This window comes from Ambystoma mexicanum, chromosome 7q (assembly GCF_040938575.1).
Source record: "Ambystoma mexicanum isolate Mex_15411 chromosome 7q, UKY_AmexF1_1, whole genome shotgun sequence".
NCBI classification, from domain to species: Eukaryota; Metazoa; Chordata; class Amphibia; order Caudata; family Ambystomatidae; genus Ambystoma; species Ambystoma mexicanum.
This window is the reverse complement of record NC_090941.1, coordinates 722,227,002-722,250,611: the sequence shown is the minus strand read 5'-3', so window position 1 is coordinate 722,250,611 and position 23,610 is coordinate 722,227,002. Positions and strand designations below refer to the sequence as shown.

The 23,610-nt window shown below is 47.3% G+C and overlaps 1 protein-coding gene across 7 annotated transcripts in view; it reads left to right on the top strand.

Moving 5' to 3' along the window:
* Positions 1-23,610, top strand: part of PARP4 (poly(ADP-ribose) polymerase family member 4) — a 2,748,946-nt gene that overhangs the window by 1,800,578 nt on the left and 924,758 nt on the right. For all 7 annotated transcript variants that reach the window (XM_069639202.1, XM_069639198.1, XM_069639200.1 and 4 more), the window contains exon 29: positions 8,072-8,167. In XM_069639202.1, coding sequence (XP_069495303.1) covers positions 8,072-8,167 — 96 coding nt within the window. The remainder of the gene's footprint in view (positions 1-8,071; positions 8,168-23,610) is intronic.

Genomic DNA, 23,610 nt, shown 5'->3' with positions numbered 1-23,610 from the left:
CGCTCGTGATACATGTATCACATCCCAGAAGCTCTGGTGCTGGTCATTGGCGGTTGGCGTTCTCTCAGTTCCTTGGTGCAGCAAAAATCAGCTGTTCGGGGACCCAGTCACGAGCCGGCGCAGCTTCCAAGGCTTTCTCACTGCAACTTTGTAGCAAGTCCACGTCGCTACAATTGCCTGCACTTGCTAGCGCTACTCCGTGACCACGATGCTTCTTAGGAAAGGGCTGGTCGGTTCTCGACAGTCGTTTGCTTCACGCTCCGTTCTATGGAGAGTTTCGTGGTCCTTCAGGCTGTGCGGACCCTTCCTTTGTTCTCCGCCATCTTGGCGACGACAACTCCAGACGGCTGCTCCCTCCAACTTTCGCTTAACTCCCGATCTGCCGATGCGAATAACTCGCTCTTCAAGGTGCCTGTGGTCCATGCATTCCGACGCTCATATCTTCAGTTTCTGGGCAGGGGGCGTGGCCTGGTGCTCATGGAGTGAGGAGGCTGTAACTCCGAGCTCCGGCCGTGCCCGTAATCTGATCCTGATTAGCGAGCCAAAACATTATCTAAGCCGAAAACCAAGACGATCCAGCTGAAGTCGGGACGGACCCCCGCCCTCCGCAGCTTGGTCCGACAAAAATCGGACGACGGGGACCGAGCAGGAGGCCTGGCCCGGCGCCCCCCTTGGCCTCAGGCGAGACGCGCAAGATGGCGGCCGCGGCGCACTAAAGCCGCGAACCCGAGTGGCTGGGGAGGAGCGCCGGCAGCAGCCGCTTCCTCTTCCACCGCCTGGAGGACTCCGGCGGATCGGAGGAGGCAAGACCAGAAGCGGACCCCCTGGAGCCCTCGGCGCGAACGCCGCCGGCCCCCAGCAACCCAGCCCGCCCGGGCCGAGTGGTGGAGTGCGGGATTCCCCCCGCGAAGCCCCCAGCGGGGGGTGACCGGAGGAGCGGACGAGACCTGGGGCCTGAGATACACGCCGGCCCCCGGGCGCAGTGACACGAGTCCCTGGACGGCGCGGAATGCGCACCAACAACCACGGCCACCTGTCAGAGCCGCGGGCCCCCCTGGATTGCTGCCCCCCCGCCCCAAAGCCTCACGGCCGACTGGCATACTGGAGCTGCAGGCGCCGAGTGCCCCCCGCCACTAACAACCAGCGGGGGACACCTGGAGTGCCCTGTCCACCCGGACATACCGCATCCTAGAGGCGGACGGACCTCCTGGGGGCCCCATCACGCCCTACAAAACCGAGCAGGACACGGCCCTGCCCTCGGCGCTACCGAGCACAGACCGCCCGTGACCTTGAGCCGGCGCGCATCCGCCAAATCCAGAGCGGCACACCACAAGCACTCCTCACCACGACGGCGCCGCAGGCGGGGCCATTGACGAAACAGACTGGCGGGGCCCCCGCGGCGACCCAGCTCAAAGAGGCGCAACAACCGTGTAAGCAGCACCACAATGTCCACCCTGAGGAGCAAGCCCAAACCAGCCACAATGGACCCCTTCCTCACGACCAAGGCCCACCTAGCCGCTCAATCCACCCCAAAAGAGACGGCGCCGCAGGATACTCAGGGGGAGAGCCCTGCAAACACCCAAGTGCTTGAAGCAATAGCGGCCCTAAAGGAATTCATAGACACTAAGATAGGAGAGGTGAAAGCCGATATCCAGCTCATCCGCCAAGATGCTCGCAATCTGACAGAGCGGGTCACCAACATAGAATCCACCCAGAGAGACACTCTGGAGGACACGAAAGACCTTAAAACCGAGGTGGCAGATCTCAGGAGGAAGGTGGGCATCCTGGAGGCAAGGTCGGAGGAAGCAGAGGGACGCGCCAGGCGAAATAATATCAGGATCCTTGGCGTTCCTGAAGGGACAGAGACTCCCGACCCAACCGCATATGTCGAATCCCTAATCCAGCAGGAGATTGGAGCTGGGAAGCTGTCACAGGGCTTCGCCATAGAGAGAGCCCACAGATCACTCCAGAAGAAGCCCCCCCCGGGCTCCTACCCCCGACCCATCATAGCGAAAGTTCTCAACTTCCGAGATAGGGAAGTGATTCTGCAATTCTCCAGGGAAGGCGGGGCGATTGACAGAAACAACTCCAAAATCACCATCTACCCGGACTATACACAATCGGTGCAGAGGGCAAGGAACTCCTTTGTTCCAATCAAGGCCAGACTGCGGCAACTAAACCTGAAGTACATGTTACTGTACCCATCCAGACTAAAGGTGATCTACAAGGGGAGAGCGATATTCCTTGAAACCCCGGATGCGGCCACCATGTGGTTGGAACACAACAACCTGGCCGAGGTTCCTGAAGAGCCCATCCCCGAGAGCAGTGTCGCAGCTCGTAAAGCATGATAGCCTGGAGCCAGAACCCTTCTCCCCTGACCCGCATATCGAACCCCGACCTAGAACTATACAACGAGCACGCTGGACACCAGCACGATATGAGAACGCAAAAAGATTACGGGCCGGCCGGGCCTCCCGCACATGAGCAAGCAACGACAGCCCCCGAAAGTTCAGTGAAGGCCTGTTGCCAGCACGACCTTGCTCGCGCCAGAAACCCTGACGGGGCCAGATAGCGCGAGAGCACCCGAGCACTGCATCTCACCGGCAGGAGCTGGGTGCACCAGTTATGGTTATTTTTTATATGTTATTGTTAAGACCGCCCCGCCACCCGAACAAACCCAAGTAACGAATGCGCACCAGACACCAAGAGGAACATTGGGTCGACCAGCAGAACTAATGCAAGTAACGGCGCGCAGCAACACGAGACCAAGCGCTGGAGAGACTAGGAGCCACCCAAGACAAAAACCGCACCCAGGCGATGGCATCACAACTTAACATAATCACATGGAACGTCAGAGGGATGGGATCCTATGTAAGGAGGAACCGCGTCCACTCTTACCTGAGGCGCAAGAAGGTATCGATTGCACTGCTCCAAGAGACACACCTCCTGGCAGAATCCACACACAAACTAGCAGACTACTGGGGGGGGCAGGGCAGCGGCGCATACTACTCCAAATATGCACGGGGTGTATATACATGGATAAGCCCAGACACACCATTCCACCAAATGGGAACGGAAGCAGACAAGGACGGAAGATACGTAGTGGTGTGGGGCACCATAGAGAACACGAGGATATGCATCGTAAACTCATACTTCCCCCAGCACGGGATTCCCTCCCACTTGAAACAACTATGCACTAGAATTGCCCACCACGGAGATGACACCCTCCTGTGGGGGGGCGACTTCAACTGCGTCATGAATGAAGAAATGGACAGGTCCAGGACGCCACAAACCACCAATAACTCCGTCTCACGAACACTTCGCAAAGCAGTTGAAAACTTTGACCTAGTCGACATCTGGAGAGACCTTCACCCGGCCGATAGATCCTACTCATTCTTCTCATCTCCATACGGCCTCCACACCAGGATAGATTACTTCTTTATCAACGGCGAACTCACTCCACGGGTGCACTCCGTGGATTACCTGGGCAGGTCGATCTCGGACCACTCCCCGCTACTCATGCGACTAAGTCTGAGAGGCCCCAGACCCCCCATCCCGATGTGGCGCATGCCCACGGAGACCCTGACGGATCCCTCCTTCAAGGACACCCTACGAGAAAAGCTGGAAGAATACGTAAGAAACAACAAGGGGTCAGTCGAGAAATGGAGCACGTTCTGGGAGGCAATGAAGGTAGTAACCAGAGGCGAGGTGATAGCAGAAGCAGGCGGAATTAGGAAGCAACTGAAAAGGGAACTTGAAGATAAGGAAGAGGAGATTAGGCGATTAGAAAATAGCCCCACCTCACCTAGCGAAAGGGAACCCAAGCTGGCAGAAATCAGAGACGAATGCCGACTAGCCTGGGACAGGCTATCCAAATTCGACTTCTCCACACGCACAGCTAAGGCACACAAGGAGGCGGATAAACCGGGCAAGATATTGGCCTGGCTGTGCAGGAAAGAGCAACCAAGACAAGCCCTCAAGGAAATCAAGGACGAACACGAAGCAACCCAGAGGACACAACAGGAAATTAACGATGTCTTCTCAAAATTCTACGCCAAGCTCTACTCCCATGATGAACTGGTCCCAACACAAGACATTCGCGACACCCTGGACGAAGTGGGTCTCCCCAAACTGAGCTCGGAACAACGAGAAATGCTGGGAGAAGCCATCACGCAGGAGGACATCTCGGAGGCAATTAGGTCCCTTTCCACGTGCAAGACTCCTGGAACCGATGGCCTTACACCAGAATTTTACAAAGCCTACGAGGAGATCTTAGCCCCGGTGCTACACGAGGTATATGCAGAGGCATACGAGACTGGCATATTACCTGGCAGTATGAGAGAGACGCTCATAATACCAATGCTTAAACCTGGCAAGCCCATCGATGAGTGCGACTCATACCGTCCTCTGGCAATGCTGAACTACGACAGCAAAATCCTTACAACTATACTGGCAAAGAGGCTGTCCAAGGTGATCGGATCTATAATACATGAGGACCAGAACGGCTTTGTCCCGGGGCGCAACACCACAGCCAACCTGAGAAGACTCCAGCACGTTATAGCACAATCCGCAGAGAGCAAGGAAGACCTGGCGGTGCTCTCACTGGACGCCATAAAGGCGTTCGACTCAATGTATTGGGAATGGCTGATTGAGACTCTGAGGGAGTTCGGACTAGGCGAGCACTTCATACGATGGATCAAGGTGCTCTACAACACCCCAATGGCGAGGGTAAAGACAGGGAGTGTGGTGTCTGGATCCTGGGACATCCAAAGAGGAACAAGGCAGGGATGCCCACTGTCACCAATGCTGTACGTCCTCGGTCTGGAACCAGTAGCGATCTACTTCAGGAAACAGCTTTTTGACGCAGGGATCAGAACGGGCGAGACGGACAACATCATCTCGCTGTACGCAGACGATGTCCTCCTCTACCTGCGCAACCCCCAAAGGAATGCACCCACAGCTCTAGACATCCTAGACAACTTCGCGAAATACTCCGGGATCAAGTTTAGCCGGCAGAAATCGTGCTCCTTCCCCCTGGCCGGGTTTCAGGGGAAGGAAACAGAAGGGCTACCAGACATCGGGATACAGTGGCAGACGGCAGCGTTCCGCTACCTTGGGCTCACCATCACGCACACGTCCGCCTCCACACACGAAAGCAATACGGAATCAGCAATGCGAGGGGTACGCAAATCCACCAAATTTTGGTCCCGACTCCCACTCTCTGTGATGGGCAGAGCGGCCATCACTAAGATGATAATACTACCAAGGTTCTTGTACTACTTCACCAACATAACGCACTATATACCCCCCCCCTTCTTCAGAAAATTGGAATCCCTCCTCAGAAACTTCCTGTGGGGCCCGGCCAGACATAGGCTTTCGCTCCATACCCTCACTCTCCCGTATAAAGAGGGCGGAATCCAGCTGCCTGACTTCCAAAAATATTATCTTGCAGCGCAACTGACGCATGTTGTCAAGTGGCTATCCGATGAACCAACAGCTGAGACAGGCCTTATCCGCCCATTGGTAGCCCCAATGCACCCTAAAGAAGTAGTCTGGAACTCACAGGTTGGGCCCCCTGACCCACCCATGTTAGTGAAGCTGGGGAGACGAGTCTGGAACAAGGTACGCGCATCGCTTGACCTGGCCCAACCATACATGCCTGAAATCCCCATGCTTGCTGACGTCTGTAAGACACCCACCGATCTGCCAGCAATGAGGAAATGGGAGAATTTTGGCCTATACACCTGGGGGGACATGTACGAGGACGGAAGCTTCAGAGAATTCGACTCACTACAGGTGAAAGAAGGGCTGGCTGCTGGACAATTCTTATGGTACCAGAGGGTGAAACAGGTTGCTAAGAAGACATGGAGTACATGGCCAGAGGAACCGGAAACCCATCCCCTTGTGCAAGAGATGCACAACCTAAGCGACGGCTGGAGGCCCACGTCGAGACTGTATGCCCAACTGAACGACGGGCGCAACCCGAGGAGCGCACCCCTGAAGGAAAGGTGGGAGGCGGACCTGGAGACCAACATCACGGAGAGCGAGTGGGGCAGGGCCCTGATGTACCCGAAGGAAGTGTCCCGCAACGCCAGGTTCAGGCTTATCCAGCTGAACGTCCTATATATGACCTACATGACCCCACTAAGGGTATCCACATTCAGCAGAAAAACCCCACCAATGTGCCCATGGTGCACCAGCGAGCACGCAGACCTAATCAACATGTTCTGGACCTGCCCCAAAACCAAGAAACTCTGGTCCGCTGTCGAAAGGACCTGCAGGCGAGCTGGGCTGGAAAGGTACGAGTGGACGCCCAAGGAGTGCCTTCTGGGCACATACCCCAGATTGAGTAAAATCAAGCACATAGTGAAACTAATGGACATGGCGTGCATTTTAACGAAGAGAACGATAGCAATGGCCTGGAAATCCCCAGGTGGCCCCAGACACGAACCGTGGATCAGGGAAATGGAGCGATGGACTAGAGCTGAAACCAAAGCCTGGGAGGAAGGGAGCACCCGGGGAGGAGAGGACACAAATGCAACACTGGAGTCGTGGAAGGCTCTCCTGAGAGACATGATCTTTCTGACGGACTTTAAGCCACCTTGAGTGCATCCTAGGCCACGAACTGCAGACTCACAGCAGAACTAACAGCTACACCCACAACAACTCTAACTCTGGGACTTTAAGATACAACCGGATGGTGCCTGGAGCGGGGCCCGAAGAGGGGCCGGCAGGTACCCATGCAGTGATGGGAGGCGGGACGGTCAAGTTACTGTTTGTTTATCGTTTTCTTTTTGTTATTGTTTTGCATGTTTACCGGGCAACTCACCGTGACAATCTGGATGTTGTTATGCATCCATGTCTAACTGTTCTATGCCAATATAAATGCCAATAAAAACACCTAAAAATAAATTCAGTTTCTGGGCATTTTAGTCGAGTTTTCAAGCGTAATTAGTCGGATCAACGGCGGATCTCGCAGGAGCTCGGCCCAGAGCACGTCCTACTCCATGGCCAGTTGGCCACGCCCCCCGCATTGGCACTCAGTTAAAGGGCTACCACACAAGTAGTCACCAAGTTTACGGGCAATCATTAGCAAGACGAAAGCTCCCTTGTTGTACTTGGGAGGAGCAGCTGGCCCTGTATCCACTACCTGTATCCACCACCAGTACCGGTTTCGAAGGCATTGGCGCCATGTTCTTGGAAAAGTTGTGCTGGTGTTAAGGTGACATTTCTTGGAGGAAGAAGGAGTGGTGCTTGGATCACGAGTAACTCAGTGAATGAGTTCACCTGCATCTTTTTTTCCTCTGCTTTCTTGCAGGCATGAGACTGGTCTGTGGGTCAGGACCTTCTCCTTTAGAAGCTGAGGGCTCTGAGGGAGTCTGGGTCAATTTCCTGCTCTTGAGCAGAGTAGTAAATATCTTAATGATCCACTCCCTAATGGCCTTAGGATGCATTGACTGGGTCATGAGCCACACGCTTCGGTATCATGATCCAACTTCAAGCACCAAACATCACGGCAGTGTGGGTCCGATACCAACATGGCACTTATTATAATATTTGGAAGGTTAAAACCATGGCTTAGGTTAAAAATCTCGATATGGTTGCATTCCAAAGCAGCCTCTTAGAGTAGCGAAATAATGAACTGCTGCCAGATCCATGTATACCATCTATGATGTCACATTTGGAGCGCCAACATTGTCGAGTGGAGATGATACAGATCTGCTGTGTTCTGTGGTGGCTGAAAAAAATTGAGACCCTACACTTAAACCTGCAGAATGTTTCTAAAACTCTGTGGAAGGAAGGACTAATCCATCTGAAATTATATTAAAAGGGTTTTCTTTTATATCTACTATAGGAGAGGCTACCTGAAATCTGTAATGCTTCAAAACAACTAATTTGTATTTTGTATTTTATTGAATTTATATAGCCCTTTAATCCAAAGTGCTAATTTGTGTCTCACTCTAACCATTTTTGTAGACTTGAGGGAAACCTTCCTGAAAATGTGCTTATCATAGCTATTAGCTGTTGTGTTGTCTTTTAATTGTTAGTAACATGGCTACTTTTTTTTCAGCTGAAGAAACGTTTGTTAAAATCAAAGATAATTGATCTCAGCAAAGAATATTCCATTGTCACCCAGTTCACAAGTTTTGTGGCGATTGAGCCCAGGGTACGTATAAGTAACATTCTAACTATATTCATAAAAAATGTTGAGACAAAAAAAGCACATTTTTATCAAACTTGATCTGATTTCACTTTCCATCACATTAGCAACTAAATAATGCACGCCAGCACTTCCCACTTCACTAGTCCCTAACCCAAGTGCCCAGGATCACTTGAAAGGCCTCATTATACTATAGTTGGAATGGTAAAAATGCATGGTATTTTGAGTACTATTGTTTTTCTTCAAAATTATTTTATTGGTTTGCAATGAAAGAATGATGTAACAGAGATAAATGTAATTTTGGAATTATGCTGGTTAACTTGTTCTTCATCTCTATATAAACAAAATCCTCTTGAGCTAAGAACTACATATGTTTACTGTAACTATTCACGGTACCATCGCTTGTACATCTGCCATATCCTCCAGCTAACAAACCATCTATTTTATTCTCTGACTGGGAGGAAGGGGGAGGGCAAAAGCGAAAGGTAGTAGGTGAGTCTCTTAAAGCAAAAATATAATTTTAAGTGTTGTGACTCACTCACCCACAGATCAGAGGCCCCAAAGATCACAGTGTACCTTGAAGGCACCACACGGGTCACCTCTGCTTAGTTTACCTGTACAATCCAAACTTATTTTGATGCATCATAGTAACTCCAACAACTGTACTATAAAAGCCAGCAATTCCACTGAGACTGATGTTAGATTGGTTTACCTGCTACTGTAATGTACTGGCCTTCTGGTTTTCTTTCAAGCAAAAGCATTACTTTTATCCTAAAGCAATGAGTGTGTTGTGGGGACTGTGAGAAACCTGAGGGTATCCTCACACCTACTCCCCTCGGATCCGCTTCTCAGGTGGCCAGGGAAAGGCTATTGCTTTTGGATCTTGACCCTGGGGGTGGAGATGCACAGGAGGATCACTTGTGTGGAGAGTCCTTAAAGATTAGACAGAGGATATCCGCAGGCGAGGCATGGTATCCCACCTTTTCTAGTGAGAACTAACCTTACCCTCCCCCTGCCTTTATAGGCTGTTGCCAATCACTTCCCCTGAGGAGGTGACTAGGAGTAGTACACACTAACCTGTCATTTCACCACTCTGGTACTGATATGAGGAAGAGGCCTGAGGACTGTTGCGAGGGTCAGGCATGTCCCAATAACTATGGTCAGGCAATTGGAACTAAGAACTCACACCTGAAAACTGTTAAATGGTTGCAGGTGTATAAAAGGAGAAATTGGCAGAGGAGAAAAGTGAAGGAGCGGGAGCTGAGGAGAGATCCATCTGTGCAGGAGAGCATGGCAATCTGAGGCAGAGCAGGCAGAATATGGGCCGGTGGAAAGGATGCCGACTACTGCAGAAAAGCCAGAAAGACGCTGAGGCCAGAGAGGGCAGCGAAAGGGTCAGGAGCTGTGCAGAGCCATATGCTGTGTGTTCCCCGTTGGGAGTGGGTAACAGAGACTTTGCTGACGCCGCCGACCACTGCAGAAAAGTCTGGAGGAAGCGAGCGCTGCTCGCCAGAACTCCTGGGAGTCAGAGTGGAGCAGGCGAGAACCCAAGAGCGAAACCAGGGCACCGGAGGAGCGGCCGCACACCACTGAGTGACAGGGAGCTCCAGGGGCATGGTGTGTGTAACGGCAGATGCCGGTCAAGTAAAAGTATATTACAAATGGGTCTGGAGACCAAACATGAACTATTGAATACCGAACACGTTGTCAAGCACGTAATGAGTTTTTAATGCTGAACTGAGGAAAAGATATGAGAATATCGCACAAATGAAACAGAAAGGGATGTGCGTTTGCGAATTAGATGAAGTTAAAGAGACAACATTAGCGAACAAAGTGAAACAAGTAAAAAGCAAAACACTATTCGATAGTGTGAAAGCAAGGTGGTAACTAGGAGAAATAGCATGAATGAAAGTGTGTGAGAGTCAAATGTTGGTAAAGGCAAGAAGCCTTCAAAGTGAATCAGAATCATATATGGACTTCTAACACAGATACTGAAAGCAGACCTGTGTCAAGGAAGTCCTATGAGAAAGAATGAACAGTTGTAAAGTGCCAAGGGTTATCAGTGTTGTGCGAATTGTAATGGTCCGAGGAACCGTTACTTGGAGTAAACCAAGGGAAGTCAAAAGGCTAAGGCTGTTTGGCGTAAGATTGTTCAAGTGACAGAAAGTAAAGGCAAACTAAGCAAATTGATTTGATTGTGAATTTGAAGCCAGAAGAGCTGCCTACTGGGGTAAGGAACCCAGAGACCTTTTGTGTGAAAGTGTGTTGAACTTGGGGAAGGGAACCCCAGGACCTTTTTGTGTGGAACTCTGTTGAATTTGGGGAAGGGAATCGCAATACCATTTTTTGGAACTGTGTTGAACCTGGGGAAGGGAACTCCAAGGCCATTTTGGTGGAACTTTAGGAAGGGAGGCAAGAGCAAGCTAGGAGCTGGAAAAAGCTCATAACTTTAGTTTGAACACTGTTTCTTTGTTTGCTGGCATCCCTGCACATTGTTTAGCTTTAGTTGTGAGGCCAAGTATAGGTTTTGGACACATACTTTTGAGTTGGACTTTTTGACTCGTACTATCCTTAGTTTATTTAGGTAGGGACATCCCACCTTAGTATAGGGCAAGTTCGCCCTTACACCATCTTGACATTTGAGTTCATAAAGATCTTTTGTTTGAACTTTGAATCTGTTGTCTGTGTCTTGCTTCATGATGCCTTCACTGGGCACAAAACCATATTATTTGTTTGCATCTAACGTCTATCAGTGGACAATAAGCATATAAGATGGCGATGGTTAGAAAGAGTTTCTATGATGGAGGACTTTGGGCAATGCTGACCTTGCTAGATGGGTCTTGGCACCAGTAAGAGTGGATATTTGTTAGTGAGCTGCCAGATTTAGGTGTGACTTGCCTTTGTAGATGGTAAAGCCCAGGATACTATATGTCACAGATGGCAGCAGATAGCACTAATGGTTGCCTTAAATACAGGATGCTTTCAGAAAGAACTAGGTAACCTGGCGAGTGGATGCAGAAGGTATAAGAGACAATGAACATTAATAAGCAAGAGTTTATTCTCTGAAGCAAGAGAATGCATCTTCTCTGGGAAAATTATCTTTTTCCAAGACTCCATGAATTAGTTTTGATTAAAGAGCTCATCGCCCATTAAAGAAAGTGAATAAACGGACTGTTTAAGCTTTGCTGTGTGGGCTGGGGCCTGGGGTGTTTTGCTACTTTTAGTGTAACTGGACACATGCTCTTGGTTATTGTATTGCAATGCGATATAAACAACTGACCCTGTCTCTTGCTGTGCTTTCCATATTCCTGTGCTGTGTTTTGTCTGTCTAAAGTTGCATGGGTGTGGACCCAATTGGTTTATAGTTATTCAGGCTACTAATGTAGGCTAGAATCCATAAGTGGTTTTTTTTTTTTTCTGAGGACAACCTATGGACCTATGTGCAAGTTCATCCATCCCCGTCTTTCACACACAAGCAAAACACCTCGCCAGCCATTTGCTTTCTGATATGAGTGTTGGCCTCTGAGTGTAGAGACTATGATCCTCCTCATCATGCATTTTTATTTTATTTTTCATGAGCCATACAAGTCTCCTTCCTTTCTAGGAACACTCTGGGAGGATTTGGGTTTTCACTGGAGATGTTGATACTTGATATGTGGGGTCTATGTTCAGGGCTGGTCTTCTGGTCTCTGCTTTCGGGTAAGCCATTGAGATCGATATGGCTTCTTCTGGTTACTTGTGATACATTCTCTTTAGCATTTATTAGGAATGTGTTATATTTGCAATTAATTTTTCTTTTTTTTAAATGTATGTTTTTACCCTTTTGTTTTTAAAGACAATTCAACCCCACCAGGTCAACCTCACTGCCCCTTTAACACCCCTGCCATTCTCCCTCACCCCTTCTTTAGATTCCTATCCCCATTATTTCAACCATTTCTTTCATATTTGTATGCCCCATCTCGACTCCTTTTGCAACATTCTTGTTCTCAATGGTGGTGTTGAATTGTTGGATTCACAATGGAATATTTGAGTGGTGACTGTACACGCGTCTTCTAGGGGTTAGTCCATGGGGCTGCCTCACTCAAATCTGTATGTCTGGTGGCAGTGAGTGAAATTGCTCCAGACCTATTTTGGGCATGATGCTTTAGATGATATTTGTAGTTTGATGGCCCAACCTCACTTCTAAATCTTTGATATGATAATGAAACCAGTGGTTGTTTCATGTGGAACTCATTTCAGGGCTTGAAAGTATTTATCTAGAAATCTCTTGGTGGAATCCCAGCCACTCCGACAATATCCTCTTGCTGTTGGTATAAGTGGTCTCACTTGTAGGATTTGTGTCTTGGTATGCCAGCTGCATGGTTCCTTTCAATATTCAAGCAATATACAGTCCATCCAGCCAGCTTTCTTGAGGGTGTCTCCCCCAAGGTTTGTGAAAAATAAATTGGGGAAATGTCCCGGGTGATACTTCTGGAGCACTGTGATGGGGGCATTTGGATGAGATGCAGGAAGAGTGGGAGGCAAGGTCCCGCGCTCTTGGCTACAAAGGAACATTTTATTTATTTTCCAGATTTTTATTTTCGTCCAGCGCCTTCCTCACCTTGAATGTCAGGGATAGGAGCCTTAATAGTCTCCGGTTGGAAGTCTATTAAGGCTCCTGTCCATGACACTAATAGCTATGGAGTAGCCCTTGCAGCTGACCCTAGAGACTGTTAAGGTCCCTGGCACTGGACTTAAAAATATCCATTTAAAAAAAACATTCCTGTCAGGCAAAAAAGCCAATGGGTGCACGCCGGGTGATGCACATTTATCAGCGTTATCAGGGCCGAAGTTATACGACTATCGGAAACCCCATACATTCTGCGTGAAGAACTACCTAAGGAAAGCAAGGCCTCTAAAATTCAGATGTTCATTGACATCGTTGATGATCCAGAGGTGGAAAGGCTGTAAGGTATGGAAGCTGTGCCTTTAGGGTTTCAGCCCTTATCAGGGATATGTGACAAATCGTAGGAATTTGTCCTTTTCCCCCAAGGGGGAGCCTCCCGTGAGGCTAGGGAGGTGAGCCCACTCCGCTATGCCCTACCTATGGGTTGAAGCAAGCAGGACCTCACCGGGAGAGGCACCCCCTGTGTGAACAAGGACATCTGTTCCTATGAGGATCTCCCTAAATAATCTCCTCACTTTCCCTCTTCAGCCATATCCTACAAAGACTTGTATGAATAAGGAACAAATGTGTTATTGTGAAGCAGAAACTGTGACTATCCCTTTAAAGGGAGAATTACATTTAACTGAGACGAAGATCAATAACAGAGAGGTCGAGAGAGAGAGAGAGCAAGAGAGATGAAGGTACGTTGGGGAAGGCCCACGGCTGCATCACCTCTGCAAGGGGAGGAGACTGGGAACTCCAAGAAGCCTGCAAGTTACAAACCGGCTGGCTTAGCGGAGTCGAGGTGGTGGACGCGTGGCGTCCAGTCAGCTGGAGGAAGAAAGGAGCAGCAAGCAGTGAGTGGCCACAGAGAGCCAGTAGTGGAGCATAGGTCCTTGTAATCACACCAAGAATGCTATGCGGCTGAGACCGTGAAACAAACCGGTACCTGGGACACTAAAAGGCAATTCAGAAGGAAGATACTGAGAACGAGAGATAGGAAGAGGAAAAGGGTCCAGACGACCGAAAGAGAAAAGCCAAGCTGAACGAAATGAAAGCCCAGTGACGTTATCCCAGAGAGAGTCAGGGAAAAGCGGGGAAGTGAAAGAAAATCATAATATGAACATTCATACTCGTCCCAGTCAATATAATGGAAATATACATGTGAGGAGAAGCGAAGTGAATTAAAATCTTTATATGAACAGTCATACTTGTACCAGTCAATATAATGAGAATATACCAGTGAGAGAAGTGAACAAAAATCATTAGAAGAGAAGTAAAAAAAAAATTGTTATCAAAGTACTCATACTTGTCACAGTCAAGATAACGAAAATACCATAGTGAGAACAAGAGAAGTAACCAGGGAATCGTTATGTAACTATTCCGACTCATCTCAGTAATGACATTAAGAGTATAATTCAAAAGGTTAAATAATTGGAGGATAATCATTATAAGAGTAATCATACTCGTCACAGTCAAATTAAGGAAAGCATCATTACCCAAAAGAGGGAGCTTATGAAAGTCCTGAGAGTAAAGATAAAGAAAGTTATATCTTAAAGGATATATACCCTACAAAGAATTAAAATAGTCAAGCAAATAGATGAGAAAGAAACCTCAACAGAGAATCACAATAAGGTTGGATACATTTACCATGGGAAAAGGGAATACTAACTTTTGGAAATAGAATTAAATATCAAACAAATAACAGACACTGACAAGGTAAAAGGTACCAGTACATAACCAAGGAGACCACCTCCTGGGAAGAACCAAAAGTGTAATGAAGTGCTAAAAGATCTGTGTGAACTGATTAAAGAAGTCACAAAGAACTATTTGAAGAGCAGTTATTGTCTAGAACTTTGTGAGGAGCAAGAACCAAGGAAAAGGGAGGCATTCTCCTGTCATTAGTTGTTAAGATAGTGGTAGGCTCAATTATGGTTGATAGATTCTTTTATGACATTCACTAATGACTGACGAGCACCTTAAGTCGTTTGTTAGGTAGGGAATATGCCATAGAAATAGGGAGAGATAGGGATTAACCTTTTATGTTATAAATACATATTAAGAAATGTCTAACAAGAGTCTGTGTCCTTCTGACCCACCACACATACCACAACAAGATAACAGGATCATTTCCCACCCCTGCATAATAGGCATCCAATCAACCCCCTACTCACCGCTGCCCACCCGAGGAGGGCTGGAGGTAGCCGGAACACCCCACTTCCCACATATTAAAGGTACGGGTTGATGGGTGTTACCCTTTGGGCCATTAAAATGATTATCACTGGTGTACTGGCATCACACTAAAACACACATATACATGTCTCTACAGGGTCCACGTAGATGCCCTGACAAAAGGCAACATGTTTTATACCATTGGATCACTGAAACGTGCCAGCCAGGCTTTCTGATGAAGTCCTCTCGATACCTCAAAACATAACTTTGATGTTAACGCTTTGGGAGATCCTAATCTAGAAAAATGAACTCTAGAATTTGAAAGGAAGAAAAGTTTGGACACACTTGTGGCAGACCCCTATTTAGTAATATCAACTCTTAGATATTCGAGAAGAAGAAAAGAAAAATAATTTTGGACATAATATTTGTGAACCACTGAATGAGTGGTATATGTTGCCTTTTACTTACTTATCTATTCACCTCTAATTATCTTCTCTCTTTCACCCATTTTCCACACCATGTGAACTTTCTAATTGCTTTAATGTTTTCGCCTGGCATCAGCTGTTCTGCGCGCTTCGCGCAATGACGATCCCTATTACAGCTGTGCCTCCTTTTTCTCCTGAAGGTAAGCCACTGAGACTCACATCGCCAGCATTGCCCCAACATCATGGCAATATTAAATTTCTGTGTGCGAGCGCTACTGTTTGCCATGGATGGAATGCTCTGCAAAATGGAAGTGCTTTGTTCACTACGGTCACAGATTGCTGTTGACCGTTTAGCACCTGGTTTTTCATCTTGGTGCCTTACAATCCAAGGGCACATCTGTTCCTCCCATACGGCACTCAGCCAATTCAAAGGTGACGGCTCGCTTGCAGCACTGAAACCTGCTGCCTTGACTTCCTTCACCGTGCCTCCCCATCGGCTTCTTTGGTTCCTTCTTCAGCCAATGGGGGGCACCGGGAGACGAGAGCCGGCCCTTCCTCAAAGGCCAGCATCGAAGGCCCTTGCCTGCTCTCTGTCTGCTTCAGGTTTGCTTCCTACCCCCCTCTGGTCCCCTGTGATGTGTGTGTGTGCCCACCGCACCTTTCTGGTCCCCCGTGATGCTTGTGTGTCCCCCCCCCCACTCTGGTCCCCTGTGATGCGTGTGTGTGTGTGCGCCCCCCACCCCCTCTGGTCCCCTGTGATGCGTGTGTGTGCCCCATGATGCTGTCCCCCTTGATGCATGTGTGCGAATCCCACCCAGCCCCCCCTCAGGTCCCCCGTGATGCATGTGTGTGCACCCCTCTACCCCCCTCTGGTCCCCCATGATGCTTGTGTGTGCCCCTCACCCCCTCTGGGCCCCCATGATGTGTGTGTGTGTGGCCCCCCACCCTCCTCTGGTCGCCCGTGATGCATGTGTGTGGCCCCCACCCCCTATGGTCCCCCATGATGCTTGTGTGTGTGCCCCACCCCCTCTGGTCCCCCTTGATGCATGTGTGTGCGCCCCACCCTTCTGGTCCCCTGTGATGCTTGTGTGTGGCCCCCAACCCCCCTCTGGTCCCCTGGATGCTTGTGTGTCCCCACTCCCCCCCTTATGTCCTCTCCCCTGCCCCCCCTTGCCTTCCGTCCCTCTGCTTTCCTGCCTCCCCTTCCCCCTCCCCTTCACCTACTCACTGCAGGAGTTTTATTGACTCATTGCCAATGCTTGGATTGTCTCCATGGGCACATTGACTTTGGTTTGCACCTTCTCAACTCTCATGCTGGACCTCCCTGGATCTGCTGTACAGGTTGGCCCTGAATCATGCTGTGCCCATCGTCTTCCTGAAATCCCTGTCTACATTTTTTGTTCCTTGCAACACTGTGTTTTATTGACCTCTGCAACTGTAGTTCTCCCTCCGCTCTGCTTCTCTTTTCACTGTTTTACTCTCAGTTCTCTCCTCCTCTCCATTCTACCTTCTCCCTTTCTCCTCCCTCCCTTACTTTTTTCTTTGCACTTACTCTATCTGAATTGCCCTTGTACTTAGTCCGATAGCAACAATTGTTTGTCTCCCCTCCTGCCATACTTGTTCCCCCCACCCCCGTATCCAGGACTATCTGAAATGTCGTCAGGCCTAGTATGATAGTCGCTTTTTTTGTTCCTCTCCTTCCCTCTCCCTCACCTCTTGTATTATTCCGGCTCTACCAGAAATGTCGTCAAGCCTAGTACAGTAGTCGCCTTTCTGTTTCCCATTTCCTTCCTATCTGTGTCTTAGCGCTTGCACTATCTGAAATGTCGATACGCTGAGTACGATAGTTAATTTCACATTCTTGTTGTTCATGGCCTGTAAGAATGTCATTGTATTTTCCCTTGTTCCCTCCCTTGCCTTGAAGCGATTTGAAACACGTTGTGTATAGGCGCTATTTGTGAACTGGAAACAATCTAGCGCAGAACTTCACCTTTTTCCCTCATTTGCCACCCTCACTTCATATAACTTCGCAGCGCACGTGCATTCGTGAAGTCCATTCGGAAGTCTGAGAGCGTGGATTGGCTAACTTGGGTAACTGCAACTAACTTGGCTACGTGTTTACGTGGTTTTGTGAACTGGAAACACTCTAGCGCGGAACTCCGCCTTTGTCCCTCCTTGACCACCCTCACTTCCTATAACTTCACAGCACACGTGCATCTGCGCACGTGCATTCGTGAAGTCCATGCGGAAGTCTGACGTAGGCTGCTTTGCTGCTTCTCTTCATATGCGCTGAAGTCTTCAATTGATGAACATTTATTCCAGAAAAGCGATCCTGCAGTTCAAGAGAGAAACATTATTTGGGAACTGACATTGTTTTCTGTTTGTTGCAGAGCGTGGATTGGCTAACTGCAACTGACTTGGCTACTTGGCTATGTGTTTACATGGTTCTATGAACTGGAAACAATCTAGCATGGAACTCTGCCTTTGTCCCTCCTTCGCCACCCTCACTTCCTATAACTTCACAGTGCACGAGCATCCGCGCGTGCTCATTGTGAAGTACATTCTGAAGTCTGAGGTAGGCTGTTTTGCTGCAATGCGAGCAGCGAGTGTCAATATCAATTAAATTGTATTCAGTTGATTGTGGCATCTACCAAGTACTTGTTGGGTGTGCACTCTTAATTATGGCTGTAAATGCAACTGCATCTGTACTCTTAACATCCTGGAGAGCCTTTTCTGGAAAGAAAAGTCCTGGGCCTTCCTCAATCTGTTCCAATACCAATCATACGATGAGAGCAAGGTCTTTCTTCACTTAAATTGATTGTTCTTTGGAAGAGCTTCTCCCTATTCAGCAAATGCTTTGCGTCCAGCTGACCGGAGATCTTACAAATGCTGCGGAAAGAAATAACAGCCTCTCCAACATCTATGCTACAACAATGGCGAGGGAAAATCTGCTCCGTATTGAAAGAAATTGGTAGCTCACTTGAAGTTTTGATCACTAACCCCTAAGCAATGTTAAACGAAATGAAGAGAATCAGACTGGATCAAAACTCTCGGATCTGCAGAAGGGTATCAATCACTTGCACACATTTCTGGAGAGTTACGTCGATTGGTCACCACCTGTGATTATCTGAAGCAATTTCCTGATAAGAAATTAAAAGAAAAATTCTTGCAAATCTGATTTAATCTCCAACCGACGAACGAAGTAAAATACATACGTGGCCTTTGTGTGAGCAATAGCTGTGGTTTTCTAGCTCTCATTGAGAGACGAACCACCTTTTTTCACCATCTATTCACTGACTTTCAGAAACAGGATATGGATGCATGTTTGCCAACATTGATTGCTGGGAACAAAACGAGCCGTGTGATTGAAATGACAACATTTCTAGTGCCTTTGTTTGTTGATGTGTAAAGGCGTTTAAGCTAGCCTTGCAACGAACGGACTTTAATTGTGAAAACGCTTTGAGCTCTTAAAGGCATGGTCTACTAAAAAATGTTATTGTCCCTACGGGTCGGCCATGTTTTTTTAAGCCTAAGTGGCTCAATTTTGGAAAACTTTCCTATGGACCTTACCTGAGTTTTCGTCCATTAAACGCACGCGAAAACAAGCACCAGTGAGCCGCTATTTTCTGATAATCCTATCTTTTCCCCGATCGCCCTGGCTGACCTGCTTTTGCGGCACTAAATCAATTCCCCCGCCCCTGAGCCTAACATTATCAAAACATTCATATTCCCCGCCTCTCTCCATGACGTTACTGTGCTGCGTAGGCAAACACGCCCAGTCGTCTTCTACGCGACCTCACACAGAACCCGGAAACCAACACAGATCAACTCACAACACAGCGTGCCACAATTTGGAATATGAAACTGTACTTTAAAATGAAACAGCAACATGGTCCATTTGGTAAAGTACATTTATTTGACATTAAATGTTTAGAGAATATTCAGCAATTGCCATATGAACTCCGAAAGCCATTTATTTTCTTTTATCTGTATCCGCAATAACTGTTCCGTTTCATCTTGAGTCACGCGCTGTTCCTTTATGGTACACAGGGTGTTCATTTTCGTAAAAAGAATCACTTTGGAAGCACAGTGAACCACAAGGCTGTTCCATCAACTAGGCACTAGTCCAGCCTAAAGGTTGATATGTTGCTTCTAGCCACTAGTACAGCGTAAGGGCATGTGGGCCCTTGGCGATCGTCCCATAATATGGTGATCATGCTCCAGTTGTTGACACAAAGCTGCAGGTGTCTGCTGAAGAATCCATCCGCCGGTGTCTCAAACAGATGGCAGTGGCAGAATGGTATCAAATACCTGTTATGAAAACAAAAAAATTATAATTAGTCTCGCTAGCCGAACTTCGTTACTATTACTCATTTTATTTATTACGGCCGATCAGAAACTATTTGCTTGCAAGGATAGTTCAATGGAGTATGTTCATCTCTAAAATCAATGCGAAAAGTAACGAGATAAATCGAGGCCAACACACAATGATAAACGACAGTTAGTCTACATGCGTGAGGAATGATATGATATGGCATTTGTAACGCGCCTATACTCAAGTGTTTCTATGCGTGATGAGGCAGGTGGGGAACAAGGGCAAACAGACAACGATCCTACTAGGCCAGGTGTCTTTCTGTTCGCGCATGGGGAAGGGCTGTACATGGTTAGTTGAATACAAATTAAATAATAGGGCCAGCTGGTGGCAATTGCAAGGTAAATGTCGGGAGAAGGGGCTGAAGGATACAGAGACAGTCCCGTAGTGCAGGTAGGCAGCAGGGAAAAGTGGCTGGGCCAAGGACCGAGATCGGTGAGACCAGTGGACCTGCATGCCCATGTGCCCATTACGAACACGTTTTACCTGCTTTTCCTAGCTCTTCATTCATTCATTTATTCATGCATCCATTCATTAAATCTTCATTCCGGTATAAAAGCGTGTAAAGATTTACTTACATTATATTTGAAATTTCCATTGTGTCTCTTCGTAATGCAGTCTGTAAAACGGACCGTGCTCTTGACAACGATTTTTCGCATACTGAACTAAAATGAAACTCGGTCTAGTTTCTGAATTTTCTGCCTTATCGTCTCTTACGTTATTGCGCACTCCCTTCAAATGTAGTTCTTTCGGCATGGTCCCTGTCTCAAGGTCAAAAAACAATAGACCCTTATACTTCCAGTGCGACTTGTGGGCCTCATCTGGGCGCTGTCCTTCGCATTCTTTATTTGCAACATCACATAGTATAGGCATCTGTGAGAACTTGAAGTTTAGAATCCGTCTATGTAGTGCGCCTCAATGTGCAAATGCGAACTGGCTTCTCTCCCAAATGCCACGGCCCGCTTGGCTGGCGCGTTCTAAGTGCCCCAATTTTGTCCCCATTGTCTGCAAGCTTTGCAGCCCAAATTGAGACATTTAATTTTTGGCGGAAGGTCAGGGAAAGTATAAAGTACCACAGGAGTTACAAGTAAGATTTATTGTTTGTTTGTTATATTATTTGCAATACGCAAGCCTCCCCTCCGTTAACAGTGCGCAGCATTTACATTTACATGAGATGAGACATGAGAAAAATATATACATAGACATATGTGAGGTGAATAGAGAGAATTCAAAGATGACACCCAGCTTGTTCGCCACCCATGATGGTGAAGGTAGGGGTTAGGTTTACAGGTACACTGTACAATAACATTTATTTACAAAAAGACAATCGTATTGTAATTATTTAAACTGGGATTTGTACTTCACAATCAGCTGTGCATCGGGTGGGCATGGCACAGTCGCAATGTGCGGTGGCAATGGATCACTGCTCTGCACAGAAACGTCCAAAATTCCATATCTGTGCTTCTCTAACACAGCAACAATAAGGCCTTTCACAAAGTCGAACTGCATTTCATCATAGACTGGTTTGATCACCCATTGCTTACTTCGTTTTGAAAACACCTTGTGTAGCGAGGCATCCTTACTTTACCCCTAGTCCTAGATTGTTCACGTCCGACATTGCTGTTATGGGCCAAGACTGCTAGTAGAGTGCAATGTTTCATGCCCCGAAAGCTAAAATGCAAGCGCTTTGGCCTGTACTTTAGGCACATATTGTGGAACACCTCCAAATCTCCTGTGTGACAGAATTCTGTCAGTCCTCTCAAATCTCTTGATAGAGTTTTGTCGAAAACAATCTTCTCAATGGCTTTGTGTGTTGGTGAAGATGGAATCAACCACTTCTTCTTCCGTGCCTCCTCTGGGGACAAAGGGCCATGTTCACATTGGTGGAAATGTTCATTTGCTGTCCAGCGGTGAACGTTGGTACAGTGGTGCATCAGTGACCGCCATTTTTCAAGTAGTATTTCCACTGACCCCTCACAAGTTTTTGAGCTCCACCAAAGATGGTTGGTGATAGAATGTGACCACTTCAAAATACTTTCAAAACCTTTTTTTTTCCCTGCAGCCGAGATTTTCTTATTGATTGATTTAGCAAGATGCCATACGTCAAATTGATGTTTAATATGTGGGAACTGCTCTCTCATTGTCTTGGCAATTGAAACGTGTCTATCCGTGGCTATGAGGTCGATGTGCATTCCCCTTGATTGTAGATATTCCACTGATTTTATAAATCCTAGTTGTTCATGGCCACTGACGATGTACATTGTGTTACCTGCACGACCACCGAACTCACAATTTTCTTACTATCCATGTCCTGAAAGTGGTAAGTGCAGTACTTGGCAGAAAATCCAGGGTTGTCGCACTGTCCATCGCCGGCTAGCCTGAATCGTTTGCCTTCGAATGTACTTGCTAGAGACAATTGTTCAATTTTCCAAGCATCACTAATGGCCGGAAACAGGTAATCACGTTGGTATATGTAGTACAGTGCTTTAGAAATTAAATGGAGTCCCACAAACTGAAAGAAAGCCTCTAACTTTCTAAATCTGAAGCCACTAAAAAGTGATGCAGCTGCACACAGTAGATTGCCTGCTGGCAGTTTCCCCAGCATCGGTTGTGCAGACCATGAGAACCTATGATTTAATCTACAGGCGGCATTTATTTTGACGTTACTGCCTTTTATTTGACGAGTCACATTAATCAATGGCTTCCCACATACTTTCCCTCTAATGGAATGCACACATTTCAGCATACTTATAATTACCATCAAACAACTGTTGAATACAATGTATTTGCTCTCTTTCATTAGACTGTCATCCTGCGTCAATGTTGTTTTGGCCTGTGACGTTGTGGAGATTTCAACACATTGGAAAGTAATATCGCTGATATCAAGTTCTGATGCGTCTATGGATGCTGCGGCTGGTTCATTCTCTGTCATTTCGACATTTGATGGGAGAACACAACAATGTCGACATGTTTTTTGGTGGCAAATATTTGGCGGGTGTAGATTGTGTAAATTGATCTGCAACTACTTCAGAGCTATCTTCAATACATTCAATAACATCTTCTTGTGGTGGTGCGGTCGCACTGTAGCTATGGTCCAATGCAACTTTGCTGTAGTCTCCAAACACAGTTAATTCATGTTCTGGCCATTGGACATGAGCATCTCGAGCCTGAACATGCCTCGCCTCAATTAATAGTTCCTCCATAGTGTACACGGTCTGGCAAGCCACATCTCTCATTCGCTTCACTGTCTGTGTGTGTATAGTTCTGACACCCACGGGTAACTGGATGAGAGATTGGAAAAGGGATGTTCAGTTTAAACACAAGATGGAGTGTAGTAGAATTGACTGGAAAAAAACATAAAATAGTCCCCAGCACAAACATTTTTTTAAAGTTATGAACTGTTTGTAACTAACCTTTTTTTGTTTTTTTTTCTTTGCAACTTTTTTGACTCGACCTTCAACATCTGCACGCTGTAGCTCTGATTCGTTTCCGCATGTCCTCCCTTCCTCTTGCGCTGCAACGACTATATTTTCTGTATCCGCATAGACAGCACGGAATGAGGCTCCATCGTCTCCCTGAAACATAGTACTTTCATTACTATGTATCAAAATATTTTTAGCATAAAACACACGTGAGGACGAACACACAGGTACATCTCAATAGCCAAACACGATTTAAACATTGTGTGCAACAATCAAACGACAAGTATTCGACCAGTGATGATCTATTTCGATCGAACTGTCAGTATCCATACCTCTGGCTCTGCATGGACTGCCATGAATGGTTGTTTTGGAGAGGAGGCATCTGCATCTCCCTGAAACACAGTACTTGCATT